The sequence below is a fragment of the Geotrypetes seraphini genome, chromosome 3, assembly GCF_902459505.1.
Source record: "Geotrypetes seraphini chromosome 3, aGeoSer1.1, whole genome shotgun sequence".
Lineage (NCBI taxonomy): Eukaryota > Metazoa > Chordata > Amphibia > Gymnophiona > Dermophiidae > Geotrypetes > Geotrypetes seraphini.
The window spans coordinates 214,832,552-214,848,719 of record NC_047086.1 but is presented as its reverse complement, the minus strand read 5'-3'; the positions used below and the strand labels follow the sequence as shown (position 1 = coordinate 214,848,719).

The following is a 16,168-nucleotide window of genomic DNA, read 5'->3' as shown; positions in this document are numbered from 1 at the left end:
ACCTGACTGGATTCGGCCCTCAAGGAGGGACTTTGGAGACCCCTGCTATAAAGGAATGGACATAATTAGATGAATCAGCAATATAACACTTCTTTAAACTCAAGCTCAAAGCTCAAAATAACTTTTAAAGCATTTCAAGTCTTGCAAAACCCTGATCTGCTCTGGAAGCTGATTACAAAGTTGAGGTCCTTTTACATAAAAGATGGAATTCCTTTATACCAAATTTAAGAGCATTTGAAATTGTTGCTGTAGGGTGTGGTCAAAGTTAATATCATAGCTGAAATCAAACTAAATATTTGGGCAAGTTTCTAGAAGACTGGTCCGTTGCTAGCTAAGCAGCCATGAGCAGCAGGGAGGTGATCTTTGGGAAGAATGATTTTGGGCTCAGTGGACAGTTGCCCAACCTAGCATGGCGCTGCTTATATTTTTATGATTCTGAGTGCTTAGATTTAGGGGTATCCCCTTGGCTGTTTCTATCTGCTCTGTGGTATGTTAGAGAAAGCCTTCAGGAAGCTCCTCTTCATACCTGCTGGATCTCCCAAAATAAAAATACAACCGAGTTGTCAGGTATTTGCTGCAGCAGTCACAGGAATCATCTGGGTCACGTCCACTTTGCTCATATTTATAGGAGAAGACTAGATAGGATTAGGTTTCCTTTAGACAATAATTCTCAGCAGGGTAGATCTGCTAAAGGTTGGGGGTGGCCTGTCTTCTCACTACCAGAATTGGAAGACTTCCAGCTGCTTCCTGTGTAATTGTTCAAACCATGCCCAAGCCTCATCTACCCTTTTATTTTCTAGTTCTTAAGCAAAGCTTAGAGCCTGTCCTGGCATATAAGGAATGCTGATACCATTATTTGTCTGGACTTACTGGCATATTTCCTTTAAATTTCAAGTACTGTTTTCCCAATTCAGTGTAATTTGCTTAACAGGTAGACAAGATTCTTGCATTCAGCATTGAAGATGAATGTGGTATACACAGATAACTTTAATTTTTAAATATATGTTAATACATATTTCATAAACATAATAACATGCTCCAGGGTCCTGAGAGCTCTCTTCTAGGGCTGCATTTTAATTGTGATTAAACACATAATTAAAGGTATGTTGTTTATTTATTTTTCCTATTGCTGCTCTTTGTGACTCTGGGCAAGTCACTTAACCCTCCATTGCCCAGATGCTTTGCGGGGGTGGGGAGGGGGAATAACTAACATACCGTTAATTGTGATTACAAAGCTTAATCAAAATGCAGCCTTAAATAAATTATAGAATTAAAAGTAACGAAAAGAAATGCAAAATACAGATTGAAAAATTATAAATTGAATCTAAAACAGCATGCAAAATGGCTATAAATAGTGCTTCAGTTTTCAAATGGGCTACTTCAGAAATGCAGCCCGTTTGGAGGGTTTTTGTAAGCCGTATTGGAGATCTATTTGTTTCTAGCTGTATCTGACAGCATCTCATTGTCCATTTACTTATTTTCAACCTGTTTTTAATTTCTGGTGAGCTGAAGTTTTATTTAAAATTTGATCCAAGTTTATTTAATCTTTGATATACCATTTATCAAAACATACCTAAACAGTTTACAATGATCAAATATGGTTAAAATAAAAGTGGAAAATAAAAATAGAGGGTCGATAAAACATGTAGACTTACAGATACAAAAAGGAATAAGAGGGATGGGTGAGAGATTAAATACAATGAGAAAAAAAAAAAAAAATCATAAGAAGGAGGGAAGGGAGAGAAGGGCTTAATGCACTAGGGTAAGGTAGGGGTCGCTTCAAAAGAAGCATTTAAATTGGTAATGCCGGCTGCGTGGAAATTGTTTTGGCTCTGATTGAAATGAAAAAAGTCAGAATGTATAGGCGTCTTTAAAGAGGAAAGTTTTTAGTTTAGATTTGAACTTTTCGAGAGATGTTTCCAGTCTATGGTCCGACGGAAGGGCGTTCCATAAAGTGGGAGCAGTGACCGATAAGATAGTTTTGCAGGTTGTGTCAAGGAAGAATAGTTCATGAATAGACGGGACTGAAAACAGATTCTGAGTAATGGAACGCAAATTCCGGATAGGGGCCTAGGGTATAAGAAGTTTTGTTGATAAAGGCAGGTCAATTGGACTGCTTGGTTTTAAATGTTAACAGAAGTATTTTGTAGGTGATGCGGTGAGGAACGGGTAGCCAGTGCTCTTTGAACAAGAGGGGGGTGATGTGGTCAAATGTTTTAGCTTTGTAAATGAGTTTGACTGCAGTGTTTTGCAATAATTGAAGCCAACTTTTTGTGTAATGATAAAATGCTTATAAAAATTTCTAAGCGATTTATATTAAAAGTTAAGGCAAAAAACACATAACCAGTTTTTTTTTTTTTTGTGGAGAAGTGGGATTTATTTGGAATATGATGAGTGACTCTTCTTTTTTGCTCTCTTTAGACCCCTTTAAGCCCTTTATCATCTTCTCGAACCGTCATGAGATCCGCCGCATTGACCTGCATAAGGGCGACTACAGTGTTTTGGTGCCTGGTCTGCGGAACACCATTGCACTGGACTTTCACCTCAACCAGAGCTCTTTGTACTGGACAGATGTGGTGGAAGACAAGATCTATAGGGGAAAACTGTCAGAGAATGGAGGTAAGGGGGCTGACAGAAGGAGTGCCCATTTCAAAGATGGTGATGAACTTGTTTTCCATTTTTCTTTATTCCATGTTTTCTCTCTTTATGTCATTCTGGTCTTTTATTTCCCCTTTCCCCTGCTGTTGCTAGGCTATTGGGGTGGTCAGCAGTAAGGGAGATCTGAATGGGTTTGGTTGTATTGGCCTTTGAAATCTTGGCAAAGATTACAAGACCTGTCTAGTTCTTCCCATTTATACCTGTCTAGTTCTTTCCATTTATACTTCTGTTTTATATTATTCTTAACTTTACACTTTCCTTCATCTAAGAATCCTCTGCCTAACGCAGGCATTTTAAGGTTTTGTTACTGTCTTTGCTTCCACTTTCTTTGTGGTGAAAGATTTCCTAATGTTACTTCTGAGTCAGCGTCTCATGTCATGATCTCTCGTTCGTTCCATTGACAATTTCTTGCTGCATTTGCATTTCTAGGCCTTTCTGTCTCATTCCCTGCCTCTCCTTTCCTCTCTACTCTAGGGAATGAATATTTAGGCCTTTAATTTTCATCTGATTGGGCTTTTGCTACAAACTGTGCCATTTTGGTAGCCCTTCTTTGGGCTTTCTCTACTCAGCTATCTCCAGGCCTGGAGATGTCCTCTGCACATCGTACCTTACGGCAGCTGGAAAAGAGGACAGAGTTCCTATGAATAAAATAGTCTTGTGAACATTGCAGTGGTACTGACCCTTGGGCCCTGAGAATTGCATAGTCTGCATAGTCTTTCTGAACTCTTTTCATCTTGTTCAAATATGTGAATATCTAAATCATAGGTAGGGCAGGAGGAGTGCTATGATGTATTCAAGCCTGAGCTGGTAGAGTCCTGTGCTCTTATACCAAAAGCTGTTTTTGGCTTTCACTGAGCACTATCGTTATTTATTATGTTATATTTAAAGTTGATATTGAAAAATTCTCTTTTTAGTAGAAGTCTATAGAGAAAATTTTTTGAGAATTTATTTGTATAGTGTTGTACTCCCAATTTGAGTGTTCTGATATATTTCTAAGCAACATTTTTATCATTATGTGATGTGTGTTTTGAAGTGTGTTACTATGGAGGGGCATAATGAAAAGATATGTCAAAGTCCGTTTTGGGCCTAAGTTGCTAGTCGCCCAAAGTTGGACATGGGAAAAGGTCCATTTTCAAAAAATACATCCAATATATATATATATATATATTTTTTTACGAAAATCGTCTAACTGTACGTCCAGCCGTCTGATCGTCCATACAGTTAAGTTGTCCATCTTTTTACCCCATTTTTGTCCAAAAATTCATCCAAGTCAAAAACACCTAGAAAAAGATCTTTTGGACATGGGCGGGGTCAGCAAAGTGATGGACTGGATACCCAAACATTGCACCAGATTAGTGGGGTACCTTACAGGGCACTGCTGTGAACTTCACAAAAAGGGTGCCACATACACATCTCACCACAACAACCTTATAGGTCATGGTGAGTCCCCCAAAACAACCCCCAGAACCTACCGATTTAGGCCGGTTTTTAGATGTATTTCCATTTCGATTATGAGCCCCATAGTATATAACTTACTTGTACAGCCATGCGTTCACTGTTGATACTATAGAAATATTTCTCCATCTATAAACAGAATGAATGAACTACACAAGGAATGCTATCCAAGTAAAAAGGACAGCTCTCTGAGCTCAGAGAAAACCTAGTGGGTCAATATTAAAAGCCAACAATAAGAACTATTCTTTTAAAGTAATAACCACTTTGATATATAGTAGTACTGAATATACATGGAGAGTGCCTGCTACTAGCAGCTATAGGTATAGTGAAACTATTGAGCCATCACACATATAATTAGGGCTTCTCTTCTTATGAGTTTATGAATTGTAAATTTAGGGGTGGATATTCAGAACAATTTAACCGGACAGGAAGTGAGTGGGCCATCCCTAGTTTGTTAATAGCACTGAAAGGCCAATGTGACTGCCTCAGGTTAGTGCTGGTGCTAGACAGGCTGGAGCTAAGGGGGCCCCCAATTCCTCTCCTCACTGCCCCCTCCCCTGATTTCCACACCCACCAAATGCCCTCCCTTCCTGCATCTCTCCCTTCTTCCTCCTTCCCTCCCTCCCCACCACCCCACAGTCTTCCAAATGCCCTTCCATCCTACCCTTCATTTTAAAATCAGCTGCTCCAGGGGACCCCCATGGGCTGAGATATCCTTCCCTTCTTCCCATCCTATTCTGAAGCCCCTCCTCACCTTTTAAAATGCAAACTGGGAGACTGGTGCAGGAACAATTTTCTAGTGCTGCTTGTGGATTCCTTGGTTCTGTTCCCCTGCTGTGGTCCGCCACCTCTGACACAACTTCCTGTTTCCGCTTGAGCGTGCCTAGCCAATCTAAGCACCTAGCTTAATTTTCTTAAATAGCTCAATCGGCGCCATTAATTGAATGTGTTATTAAAAAAACAATTTAAAACCATTAAAAAATGTAATTAGCTGGTAGGTGCCTACCACTTTGAGGACGACCTGGGAGGAAAAGGGTGCATCAAGGATGACAAACAAATTGCAGACAGATTGAATTCCTTCTTTGCGTCTGTCTTTACAAAGGAGGACACTGCTACAATACCTGAAACAGTGAAAGTGTTCAAGGGGGTCGCAGAGGACAGCCTCACCACAGTAGAAGTGGACTTGGATTAGATTTACCACCAGATCGACAAACTTAAAAGTGATAAATCTCCTGGACCGGACGGAATTCACCCTAGAGTCTTAAAAGAACTGAAAGTTGAAATTGGAGAACTATTGCAAAAACTTGCCAACCTGTCAATTAGAACAGGACAGATACTGGATGACTGGAAGATCGCCAACGTCACGCCGATATTTAAAAAAGGATCGAGAGGAGTGCCAGGCAACTACAGACCTGTGAGTCTCACGTCTGTCCCTGGAAAGATGGTTGAGGCGCTGATCAAAGATAGCATAGTCCGGCACTTAGACACGCACGACCTAATGAGAGCCAGCCAACATGTATTCAGGAAAGGGAAATCATGTTTGATGAACCTACTTCAATTTTTTTGAGATAGTGAACAAACATATTGAGGGTGGAGAACCGGTGGATATTATATACTTGGACTTCCAGAAAGCGTTCGACAAGGTTCCACATGTAAGACTTCTCAGGAAACTACAAGGCCATGGAATAGAGGGAGATATACTAAGATGGAAAGGCAAATGGCTGGAGAACAGAAAGCAGAGAGTGGGCATAAATGGGAAGTTCTCAGACTGGGAGAAAGTGACTAACGGTGTGCCCCAGGGCTCGGCACTTGGGCCCATCTTATTTAATATTTTCATCAATGACCTAGAAGAAGGAACATCCAGTGAGATCATCAAGTTTGCAGACGACCCAAAGCTATGCCGGGCAATCAGATCGCTGAAGGACAGTGAGGAACTCCAGAGCGACCTGAGTCGACTGGAGAAATGAGCAGAGAAATGGCAGATAAAGTTTAATGTGGAAAAATGCAAAGTGATGCAAAAAATAAGGAACACAAGTACAGTATGTCAGGTGCAACTCTGGGAAAGACCGAACAGGAAAAGGACCTGGGTGTACTGATAGATAGGACCCTGAAACCGTCGGTGCAATGTGCGGCGGCGGCGAAGAAAGCAAATAAAATGCTGGGCATGATAAAGAAGGGAATCACGAGTAGATCGGAGAAAGTTATAATGCCACTCTACAGACCACACTTGGAATACTGCGTCCAGCATTGGTCTCCATACCTAAAGAAGGATATAAAACTGCTGGAGAGGGTGCAGAGACGAGCAACGAAGCTAGTGAAAGGTATGGAGAACCTGGATTACGAGGAACGACTTAGGAGACTGGGGTTGTTCTCCCTTGGGAAGAGGAGACTGCGAGGAGATCTGATCGAGACTTTCAAAATACTGAAAGGAATCGACAAAATAGAGCAGGAAAAACAGTTATTTACAATGTCCAATGTGACACGGACAAGAGGACACAGACTGAAGCTGAGGGGGGACAAGTCTAGGACAAATATCAGGAAGTTCGGCTTCACGCAGCGAGTGGTGTTCCCCTGGAATGCTCTCCCAGAGGTAGTAATTGAGGAATCCACCGTTCTAGGATTTAAGGGTAAACTAGATGCTCATCTCCTTAAGAGTGGCATAGAGTGATACGGGTATGGGTAAGCTGGATGCACATCTCCCTAATGAGAAGCATAGAGTGATATGGGAACCAAAACTATGCCACAGTACTCCTGGCGGGGTCTCTGCGTGTGCAGATCTCCGGACTTGATGGACCTAAGGTCTGATCCGGAGATGGCAATTCTTATGTTCTTGTGTTCAGATAGGGAGCCAGTGAAGTGACTTAAGGAGAGGGGTGACATGAGCGTAACAAGGTTGGTAGAAGATGAGTCGTGCAGCAGAGTTTTTCACAGATTGCAAGGGGGAGAGGTGACATTGTGGGATACCAGTTAGAAGTAGATTGCAGTAATCTAAGCGTGAGGTTGCGTGAGCACAAGAGCAGTGGTTCTCAATCTTTCTTCTGTTGTGACACACTTAACAGATATTGTTCATGTGCATTACACACTGAATGCTACAGTTCGCAGCTGAACAAAGAAAAATCCCTATATATCATTTCTCTGTTGCTGACGATGATACAAGAGAAATACAAATGTAATGGTGGTGATTGCTGGGGTAGAGGAAAAGGGTGGTCATAGAACTTCAACATTTTCAATTGGGGCTGATGACAGGAGTAAGGGTTTATTTATGGAGATAAGTATTTGACTTCTAGGTTCACCTCTCCCCAACCTGCCACACAAAATTTAAGAAAAGCACAAGGGTGCTGTCTATCAAATTTTTGGTGACACACCAGTGTTTTCTGACACACTGGTTGAGAACCACTGTACTAGAGAGATTATCTTGAAAGTTATCCTGTGGGATATTGGAAGCCAGTGTTCTTCCTTCAGAAGTGGGGTAATATGATCCCATCTCTTTGCTCCCTTTTACCAATCTAATAGCAGTAATCTGGAGTAATTTGTAATCAGTGAATATCGTTGACCTGGACTCCTTAAAACAGAGTTAGAGTAATTAATGTTAATACTGTGGAGATGAATAAGAACATGTCTGGCCAAAAAATTCCACCCCCCCCCCCCAAAAAAAAAAAAATCCCAGTGGGTTTAAGGAGCACTACCCTATCCCCAAACTCTTTTACCTGCCACAGTTGATCAGTTCACTTAAGTGTCTTTACTTGTAGAAGGCAGTTCCTTTACCACAGGGGTGTCAAAGTCCTTCCTCGAGGGCCACAATCCAGTCGGGTTTTCAGGATTTCCACAATGAATATGCATGAGATCTATTAGCATACAATGAAAGCAGTGCTTCTAACTGCTGAGTGAACTGATACATTTTGGACATTGCTTAATGGTTGTTTATAAGTGGAGTTTTTTGCCATATAAAGATGAACTGAGGCTTTTTCTCCACTTTTTTTTCTTGTTTTTTGTGTGTTAAGTGAATGAGTGGGTCTTTGTATGAGTGCAGTGGGTAGACCTGGTAGTGTCTAGGTAGGTCCCTCCTATGGTTTCCAATAGGGCATAATTCATTAGTTTTAGGGATAGTAGAGCCCCCTGTGGAACACCGTATTTGATCGTTTTTGTTTTCTATAGTACATTGTTAAGCAGTACGCTTTGGGATCTATTATTCAGGAAGAACTACCGAAGGCCCAGACATCAACACCTTCATCTTTTGGAGGATAGATAGAATAAGCAGTCTTTCAAAGAACATTTCACTACCTCTCCCAGTGGGAGGAAGGTTAATTTTTTTTTTTTCAGAAAGTCCTGGCCACTGATTCCAAAAAACAAGTGAATGTTGCGGGTTATAAATTAATGGCACTGCCTTATTTCTTTTTTAATTCTTAATTGATTTTCAAGTAATAACAGTGCAATAAAAGCACTTTGAACATACAAATATTTCAAAAACAATCATTTTCTCCCCCCCCCTTAACTAATCAACAATAGACATGCATATATACTTCAATAATCTAGTATAATAAATAGTAGCGCATTCTCACCCCCCCCCTCCCTCCCAACCCTGGATGTGTAAGGAAATCAAACAAAAAGTAAAGGGAGATGACAACTATATCGAAGTAATAAAAGATGCCAATGGGCCCCACACCAAGGGCTCCTTTAACGAAGCCGCGCTAGCGGTTTAATGCATGTAATAGCGTGCGCTAATTTGCCGGCTGTGCTAGCCGCTACCGCCTCCTCTTGAGCAGGCAGTTGTTTTTCGGCTAGCGCGGGGGTTAGCGCGTGATAAAAAGTCACGTGCGATAAAGCCGCTAACGTGGCTTCGTAAAAGGAGCCCCAAGTTAAATGCATTACTATGCCCCAAGATTTCAGCATTCATTCTTTCATATTTGTAGCTGGAGCATAAGTTCGCCCACCAGAAAGTAAAGTTGAGTCGATTGTAACTCTTCCGTTTGCTTGTAATCACCTGCCTGGCTATTCCCGTCATAATTTTAAAAAGCCGGCATTTAAAAACGTTTAACATGTAATAATGTTCCACAGATTATGACTTCATAAGTTAATTGGATTGATGACTCAAGTACTGCTTTCATTTATGTTAGATCTCATTAGATTGTCTCAGCCCTACTTCCCTCAGTGGATTCAACTGCATGGTGCTCTCTTCGTCAGGAGCAAGTTCCCAGTGCTGGAAACAAAGGTTTCTACTTCAGATATTTTTCTTAATTTTAGAGAGACAGGGAGCACTGAGACTAGTGTTGGACCTGAGAAATCGGAGCAGATTTCTGCTTCAGAAAAAGTTCAAAATGAAGTCTCAAAATACTGATTTTCTCCTGGATGTGGAAAACTGGTTACGTTCCCTGAATGTCAAAGATGTATACCCACACTTTACTCTCTGCAAAGGATATTTCTCTGCTTCCTAGTGCAAGAATTTCACTGCCATTACTGTGTCTATCCTTTCAGACTTTGAGTAACCCTGGAAATGTTCACAGAATAGTTAGAAGTAGAATCTGCTCACCGTTGAAGACAAAAAGTTTGTTTTTTCCCTGTCGGAACAATTTGGCTGGTGAAGGATTTTTCTGAAGAGAGCAAGCAGTCACTTTAGTGCACTTTTCTGTAAGTAGATATGACTGACTGAGCAGAAATGCTTACAGATGGTTCAAAACACCACAATTTGGATTTTTTTTTGTATGGCTCAAAAATTTGAGCAGGTTACACCTTTACCTATGCAGCAACACTGGCTACCTATAATCTATAGGGTTAAATTAAAAATATTGTTCCAAGCACATGGTTCTACGTTTGGGCATTCCCAGCTGTCTATCCTCTAAACTCATTTCTTGGGTTCTGTCCTCCCTCTTCATTCCTTACATGATAATTGACTTCTTTGCTCTATGTCCTGTATCTGAGCTGAGTCTGAGACATTGTGCGTTTTTCTTCCTGGTCCCTTCACTATGGAACAGCATTGATCCTTATCCTGTGTGCAGAGCTCTCCTACAAAACTTCCATGCAAATTTGAAGACTCACTGTTTTTCCATGGCCTTTCTCTGTTTTCAGGAAGCTGGTAAACCAATAGGAAGAAATTTCTTTTTTCACTCGGAGATTAGTTAAGCTCTGGAATGCATTGCCAGAGGTTGTGGTAAGAGCAGATAGCGTAGCTCGTTGTAAGAAAGGTTTGGACAAGTTCCTGGAGGAAAAGTCCATAGTCTGTTATTGAGAAAGACATGGGGGAAGCCACTGCTTGCCCTGGATCAGTAGCATGGAATATTTCTACTTCTTGGGTTTTGGCCAGGTACTAGTGACCTGGATTGGCCACCGTGAGAACGGGCTACTGGGCTTGATGGACCATTGGTCTGACCCAGTAAGGCTATTCTTATGTTCTTATATACTGATGTCTGCTTTTTCTTCTCTTGCCCTCTCCGTTCTGCCTTTTCTGCTTTTCTATTTGTTATACGACGTGCCTTTCCTTTTTCCATTAGTCTGTTGACATTTTGATATGAAAGGCGGTATATAGTAAATGGAAATAAAATGTAAACCATAATGATGAATCTGGTTCTAGAATATCTGGGATTCATTGTCAAACTTTCCAAAATTAATCTTTCATCTATCCCAACTACTCATACTTGTATATTAGAGCCCCAATAGATACGTATGGGTTGATGTTCAAAACAATTTAGGTAGTTAACTTAGGACAACCACATAAAACTTTTGGCACAGTAACATCATCATATTTTGGCCAGACACTGAGATGTTCAGCCAAAAATAATCCATTAAGAGGAGGAGGGTGAGGGCCAAAAGTGAACCAGATAACGCCAGTTTTCTGTGCTCTTCAGTCAACTTTATGCAGTTAGGACAGCCTTCGTGCAGTCTGACTTAATTGGGTAACTTATCCAGTTAAAGATTTTAGGACAGCATATTCAGCAGTCTTTTTCATGATTCAATTTGAAATTCACTTTTATGTTAAAAAAAGCATGTTTATTAAAACACAGCCATGTGACAAATACAAAGCTGAGAATCATTAAGAAATGACATTAAAAAAAAATCTTTATTAAGTTTTCAAAGCTAACAAAAAGTGCAAAACAATATACATATATACATTTATAATCATAATAAGCACTTATAATCATGGCAGTATAAAAGTTATTATTATTATCAGGGAATAAAACCAAACCAAACAGTCTTCTCTTTTCAAGGGAGAAGAGACCCAGTTTCTCTAGCCTCTTGTACAGCAACTCCCCCAGCCCCTTAACCATTTTTGTCACTCTTCTCTGGACCCTTTTGAGTAGTACCGTGTCCTTCTTCATGTATGGCAACCAGTTCTGGACACAGTATTCCAGGTGGGGGCATACCATGGCCCGGTTCAGCGGCATGATAACCTTCTCCGATCTGTTTGTGATCCCCTTCTTAACCTTTTCCTACCTTATCCAATCGTAATTATTTTAGCTAAGTTTTGTATTATTCACCATTATCATTTACGGCTATTGTAAACATAATATAAATAAGTCATAAGTCTGTAAATTCAAATATTTTGTGGTCCTGGCTCTTTATTTGTTTACCCACTGTCTATGTCATTTTTGGAATGTCCCGGGACACACGATAGGAAAAGGTTAATCATTTCTAGCATTCTGTTCGCCCTTTTTGCTGCTGCTGTGCATTGCGTGGACGGCTTCATTGACTTGTCTACCAGTACTCCCAAGTCTCTTTACTGGGGGGTCTCCCGAGTACTGCACCGGACATCCTGTATTTGTGTATAAGATTTTTGTTACCGACATGCATCACCTTAACTTATCCACGTTAAACCTCATGTGCCATGTCGTGGCCCATTCCTCGAGCATGTTTATGTCACGTTGCAGGTCTTCGCAGTCCTTCTGTGTCTTCACTACTCTGAATAACTTTATGTAGCGTCTGCAAATTTAATCACCTCGCTCGTCGTACCAATTTCCAGGCTGTTTATAAATATGTTGAAGAGCATGGGCCCAAGCACCAAACCCTGCGGCACTTCACTCGTGTTGCTTTTCCAGTCTGAGTATTGTCCATTTACCCCCACTCTCTGTTTCCTATCCGCCAACCAGTTTTTAATCCACGTGAGTATATCACCCTCGATTCCATGGTTCGCAATTTTTCAAAGTAGCCGTTCATGCGGGACCTTGTCGAACGCCTTCTGAAAATCCAGATATACGATGTCGACCGGGTTACCCTTGTCTATCTGCCGGTTTACTCCCTTGAAGAAGTGCAGTAAGTTCGTCAAGCAAAATCTTCCTCTGCTGAAGCCGTGCTGGCTGGTCCTCATCAGATTGTTTCCGCCAAGAAGATCAATGATGCGGCCCTTTATCAGCGCCTCTACCATCTTTCCCCGTACCGAGGTCAGACTCACTAGTTGGTAATTTAGACTTTCAAATGGGGCTAGATTCTGTGGTTTTTAAACAGTGGCATGCCAAGGGTTGGAAATGGGTGGGAGAGGTGATAGATGGACAAAGGGTGGTACTTAAGTATGGGGTACTAAAATCTTTATTTGATATTCCATTCAGGGACATGTTTAATATTGTACTTGAAAATATACATAGTTCCAGTTTTAGAGGACTGAGCTTATCTATAGACCTTGCCCAAACTCTGGATCAGTGCCTCAAATTTAAAGATGAGCAAAGGCAGTCGCTAACATACCTCCATCGATATTTCTTGGGTCTCCTCCCAGGGTTATGTTTAGAATGTCTGGCTTAGACGTGAAGTGGGGATTTGGGGGTGCGACAATGAAATTGATCTACTATAGAGGAACCTGGCCAGTGCCCCAGAGTTTCTATTAATATGTTGATAAGAGTTAGAATACAAATTTTTTACTTAGAACCCATGTTTCACCTTGGAAAGCTTTTAAGGCGCATTTGGACACTGACTGCAGCTGTCTCAAGAGTGTTATAGTGAAAGCAACTTTGGATCACTTGTTCTGGAAATGCCCTACAGTGGAAGGCTTTTGGAAACGGAGGGTAGGAGTGGCCTAGCGGTTGAAGCTGCTGCCTCAGCACTCTGAGGTTGTGAGTTGGATCCAAGCCTGTTGGTTGTGACTCGGGACAAGTCACGTAACCCTTCATTGTCCCAGGTGCTACAGTGAGATTGTGATCATGCCAGGATAGATCGTAAGCCCGAGTATCTGACTGTAAACCACTTTGGGCGAATCTCTTCATGAAAAGGTGGCATCTGAGACAACTTGTTTTTTTTCTGTTACATAGAGCATTTTGGACCCCGGTTCATTTACAGAAGTTAGATAGCTCTAAATCTAATAGATGCTGGCACTGTCATCTTGAAGCTGGGACATTAGATCATTTGTTATTCTATTGTCCATTAATACTTGCTTTTTGGAAATCCAATATGGGGTCATATAAATAATTTGTTAGATAATCCGGTGGCATTATCCTATGACACCGTATTGTTTGGCATGTCAATGAGGGCAAAAAGCCAAATATTCTCTAATAACAATAAGCTTCTACTCATTATGACAGGGGTTGCCATACAACAGATTACGAATATTGGAAAAATTGGGATAGGCTGAATTATAGCTTTTGGTGGAACTCTTTGTGTCACATATTTAAAATGGAAAGGGTAATTGTCATGCAGCAGGGAAATTTTAAGAAATTTCAGGTTATTTGGGAGCCATTTATAAGATACTGTAAAGATTGAAATTACTGCATAGAATAAATATTAATTTTTTCCCTTTTGTTCATATACGTCCAGGGTGGGGAGGGGGTGGGTGGGAATATTTTATGTTTTCTTCTGTTTATGAATAATTATTGGGTATAAGGGAGGGGGATATTTGATGAGAGTTAGAATTTGATGATATATTAAGTGATGTTAAAGTATAAAATGATTGTATTTTATGTTATACTTATTGTGCGTTTTAAAAATGATTAAAGATTTATAAAATAAAAAAAAGATAAGGTGGCAAATAAACCCCAAAACAAAAGATCTGGGCATTCTGTAATTCCTTATGTCATGGTAATTTTTCATTTCACCTCTGTAATCTACTTTTGCAAGAAGGGCTAATGACCGTTTGTGAGAGGCAGAAAGGACACAAAATGAAAAGGCTTTTTGACATGGCACTGATCAAGCGCAAAGGTGCAGGATATGGGGATGACTGGGGGGGGGGGGTCAGGGGATAAAAAGCAAAAAGAGGTGGGCTTTTAATTGGGCCTTGAACACTGCCAGAGATGGAGCCTGCCATAGGGATTTGGACAGCTTGTTCCAAGCATATATGGCACAGCAAGGCAGAAAGGACGGAGTCTGGAGTTGGTAGTTGAAGAGAAAGGCACAGATAGGAGGGACTTACCAGCAGACTTCTTGTGTCTTCTCACGTATGTCAGCTTCAGTATGCATAGTTTCAGTGGAACTGAATAACCTGGCTGTTAGTGAGCAGGAACAAATGGCTGAGTTCTTTGCTCCTTTTAAAGATAGAAGACTGATACTAATCTAATCTAATCTAATCCTTAGGTTTGTATACCGCATCATCTCCACGTTCGTAGAGCTCGACGCGGTTTACAGTAGGAGAAATAGGAAGGAACTACAACAGAGAGTTAGCGGTAGAAGTGTGAAGAAAATTTAGAGGACTTGGGATGCCAAGATATAAGATTTTCCTTGATTCCTAAGTTGGAGGGAGACTTACATTTTTTGAGAAAAGCCAGGTTTTCAGATGTTTGCGGAAAACTTGAAGAGAGCTCAAGTTCCGAAGAGGGGAGGTAAGGTTGTTCCAGAGCTCAGTGATTTTGAAGTGGAGGGAGGTCCCTAGCTTTCCTGTGTGGGAAATGCCTTTTAGCGAGGGGAAGGATAGTTTTAATTATTTCTGTAGAGCTGCTAGCCATATGCAGTGCTGTATACTAAAACATTCAAGAGACAGTCTTAGCGAGGGGAAGGATAGTTTTAATTATTTCTGTAGAGCTGCTAGCCATATGCAGTGCTGTACACTAAAACATTCAAGAGACAGTCCCTGCTCAGTAGAGCTTACAATCTAATCAGACAAGACAAGTAGACGAACGGCAACTTAAAGCAGAAATTTCTGTCAACAACTGTGCACCAGCTTGTATTAACCAGAGATACGGTGGAAGAGTAGCCTAAGGGTTAAAACAGCAGACTGAAGCTTTTTACAGCCCCACAGAAGGGGTTAACAGTCTTTTTCCCACTGTAAAAATAAATTTGCTCCTGGATCAGCACACCTAAAACTTTCTCCCCAGCTGCCTTCTCGGTCCTCAGCCATGCTATGGAGAATAGCCTTCAGAGGCCTGCACTGAGACCTTCCCTCTGCCCTCATCGATGTATCTTCCATGTCATTCTCGGAGTGTTCTCATGAGGGTTCTCACAGTGTTTTTCTGCTAGTTTTTCACACCTAACCTTAGTATACTTTATTGTGATTTAGCACTTATGAGTTTTGCACATGGAGGCAATTGATGATGGTGTGCAGGCAGAGGTGATGTACCTTTACCCTCAGTGTAAAGCGCTGGAGTTTGTCTCCTTTTTTCTGATCCTCCACACTGAGGTTGCCTCCTTCACCTTCACCACTATTATTATTAGCAGTATCATTATTATTATTATTTAGTGGTTTTGGTGTGTCTGGTTGGCGTTCCACACTCTCAGAACTCTTAGACTGATTTTGCCTTATTATTGGATTCTCTACTCTGAAGCAACAGCAGAAAATTGTTTCTTCACAGAAAGCGTGCTGGATGTATGAAGCAGCCTCCAATGGGAGGGACAAAAAAAAATGAACAGAATTCAGAAAAGCCTGGGGGATAAGCATGATGTTTAACAGTTGCAAAGACATGGGGAATAAAAGCTAGAGATGGCGAGGATATGTGACATTGCATAAGAATTAAGTTGGCCAGCCTAGGTGACTCTTCTGCTCTTCCTTGTGGTGACTTAGTAAATGATAGCACAGAGATACCAGCTGTGTGGTGTTCATCCAGTTATTGCTGCCCACTCTTCTAAGGTTGTGGCCCACCTGCCTTCCATAGAATGTAACAATTTGTAAGATATTGCTCCTTGTCCAGGACAGGTTTTATTTATTTATTTTTAG

General features: G+C 41.0%; 1 protein-coding gene across 1 annotated transcript in view; it reads left to right on the top strand.

Moving 5' to 3' along the window:
- The window catches only part of LRP1 (LDL receptor related protein 1), a 777,705-nt gene that overhangs the window by 368,820 nt on the left and 392,717 nt on the right, over positions 1-16,168 (top strand). Inside the window, exon 24 of the mRNA XM_033939435.1 lies at positions 2,422-2,619. Coding sequence (XP_033795326.1) covers positions 2,422-2,619 — 198 coding nt within the window. The remainder of the gene's footprint in view (positions 1-2,421; positions 2,620-16,168) is intronic.